Below are 2,500 nucleotides of genomic sequence, written 5' to 3'. Positions count from 1 at the left end.
GAGAAATTGTGGGTTTTCCTCCCGAGATGATTTTGTTTTTTTTTCTAACAAAACAACCCAGTGTTTTACTCTCTCTCTCTCTGCTGTGTTTTTGTGTGTGTGTGTATGTCTCTCTCTCAGAGAGAGTATCGGAGGGACTATGAGGAGCAGATGAAGGGGAAAGCCTTGGTTGACGTAGACCAGACACCTGGATACCTGACAGCTCTCCACGCCAGCAGCCTGCTGAGCGAGGTAACACACTCACAGACACAGTTTCTCTAGCATTGTTAAAACAGGCTGAGGACTTTCTCACAGCTTTGGTTGCTGAAAAAGTCTCTCTCTCTCTATCATCTCTCATCTTCTCTTCTCTCTCTCCTTTTCTCTCTCTCTGTCTGTAGAAGGCGTACAGGAAGGACCTGGAGCAGGAAGTGAAGGGGCGGGGCTTATCCGGCATCGGGCTGGAGGACACACCTGAGCTGCTGAGGGTTAAAAACGCCAATCAGATACTGAACCAGGTAAAAGACACACCAGACACACACACAGTGACATTTAATAGTACAAGATCTGACCTGAGTGTTTGTGTGTGGTGGTGTGTGTGTGTGTGTCTGTGTGCCATCTACAGAAGGACTACCGCAAAGATTTAGAGAGGGAGATTGTGGGTAAAGGCATGGAGGTGAGCTCAGACGTTCTTGAGATACAACGAGCCAAGAGGGCCTCGGAGATCCAGAGCCAGGTAACTGTGTGTGTGTGTGTGTGTGTGTGTGTGTACAAGACTTAACAGAAGGAAGGAATAACAAAGTTAAATGTTTTGTCTTAATAGCTAAAAATTTGCTCCACCTGCCTTCTATAATTGAGCTGACCTTTAGTTGCAAGTTTATAGTTGTTGATTTTCTTGTGAAGAGTTTGTTTTGAATTGATCCTCAAATGCATAATTAACCCTAAGCCTAACCCCAAGTTTTAATAATAGTGGAAAAACACATCGCTGGATTTCGGGTTGACATAAAAAAATTTAAATTAACCTGAAAAGTTGTGACAACAACAGGAGTGAAGATTATCTGTTACAACAAAGGAGCTGATGGTGTGTGTGTGTGTGTATGTGTTTGTGTGTGTGTGTGTGTGTGTGTTTGTGACACAGAGGTCCTACAAGCAGACGGAGCAGCTCAGAGAAAACTCATACGGGACGGTCACAGACACTCCTGAACTGCTGCACGCCTCCTACCTCAAAGACGTCTACAGCCAGGTGTGTGTGCGTGTTTTCGTCACCTACAGGGGACCTTTTCTGACATAAACATTGACCTTGTGGAGACCTGTAGGCCTCATGGGGACCAAAGTCCTAATACAGCAATTTATCATTTCTGAGGTCCTGCTTAGGGTTAGGGAAGATGCTGGTACATCTATTGTTGGAAGTGGAGAAAGAGTCGACCCCCAACCTTTCTAACTCCTTCTCTTCCTCCTTACAGAAGAAGTATAAGGACGAAGCGGAGCGTCTGAAGGGAAGCTACAGTATGCTTTCAGAAACCCCCGAGATGGAGAGAGTCAAAGCCAACCAGAGACACATCAGCTCCGTGAGCACACACACATTTTTATTCTAGTCCCAAATACACATTCATTATCTTTCAATTCTGCGGGATGTCTCTTGTATCAGAGTGACACCATCCTTCTGAACTAGCCCCAGACTGTAGTGTTTTTAAAGCAGCTCTCTGTCGCCCTCTAGCTACGGTACTGCTGGGACTCCAAGCTGATGAGAGGCCTGATGTCGTCCGTCGCAGAGACACCAGAGATCGTCCTGGCCAGAGAGAGCACCAAGAAGATCAGTGATGTACGTGTTCATGTACAGAACATTAACTCACATTCATGTCATAAAATATATTCATTATGGGCTCAGGAAGGGATGAAGATATAATCTGTAGTCTGTAGTCTAGGAATTCTTTTTATGGCTCAATTGAGTAGCAAAAGGATTAGAAAAGACTTGAGATGTTCTGAAATCTCAACAGTTAAACCACAAATGAAGCTACTGAAGCTACTGATGAACAAGCCTCTGAGCTATGCTGTGGTCAGTGGTCGAAAACTGCTCCTTTAAAGCTGGTTACTCTGTTCAGGTCCAGTACAGAGATGAAGTGGGTTGTGGCACCGCTGTCATGGACACACCCGAGATGGAGCGAGTCCGACGCAACCAGGACAACATCAGCTCGGTCAGAACACACACACACACATACATACACATACATACCCTGGTAGCTAACTTGGTAGAGCCGTGAACCACGGTTGAGTCCTTGCTGCAGCAGGAACGTGTGAATGTGTGAGAGTGCGGAGAGAATGCGTGTGAACGAAGGGGTGTGTGTGTGTGTGTGTGTGTGTGTGTGTGTGTGTGTGTGTTAGTAATAATGGATGGGTGTTGTTTTGAGGAAGTGATGGAGTGGGAGGCCACAGTGTTTGTGGACCCAGAAGCAGTTCAGTGAATGTATAAACTGATAAATGAGCAACAAACGTTTGCGTGTGTACGTGTGTGTGTGTTTTGCAG

General features: G+C 45.7%; 1 protein-coding gene across 1 annotated transcript in view; it reads left to right on the top strand.

Annotated features, from left to right (window-relative positions):
• The window catches only part of LOC118334788 (nebulin-like), a gene marked incomplete in the record, with an annotated part of 49,029 nt that overhangs the window by 46,037 nt on the left and 492 nt on the right, over nucleotides 1-2,500 (top strand). Inside the window, 7 exon segments of the mRNA XM_035670889.1 lie at nucleotides 121-231; nucleotides 378-494; nucleotides 602-712; nucleotides 1,115-1,219; nucleotides 1,440-1,544; nucleotides 1,694-1,798; nucleotides 2,079-2,171. Coding sequence (XP_035526782.1) covers nucleotides 121-231; nucleotides 378-494; nucleotides 602-712; nucleotides 1,115-1,219; nucleotides 1,440-1,544; nucleotides 1,694-1,798; nucleotides 2,079-2,171 — 747 coding nt within the window.

Source organism: Morone saxatilis, unplaced genomic scaffold (genome assembly GCF_004916995.1).
Source record: "Morone saxatilis isolate NCDOM2014 unplaced genomic scaffold, NCSU_SB_2.0 Contig0, whole genome shotgun sequence".
Lineage (NCBI taxonomy): Eukaryota > Metazoa > Chordata > Actinopteri > Moronidae > Morone > Morone saxatilis.
Note: the sequence above shows the minus strand (reverse complement) of the source record. Positions and strands in the feature narration are given on the sequence as shown.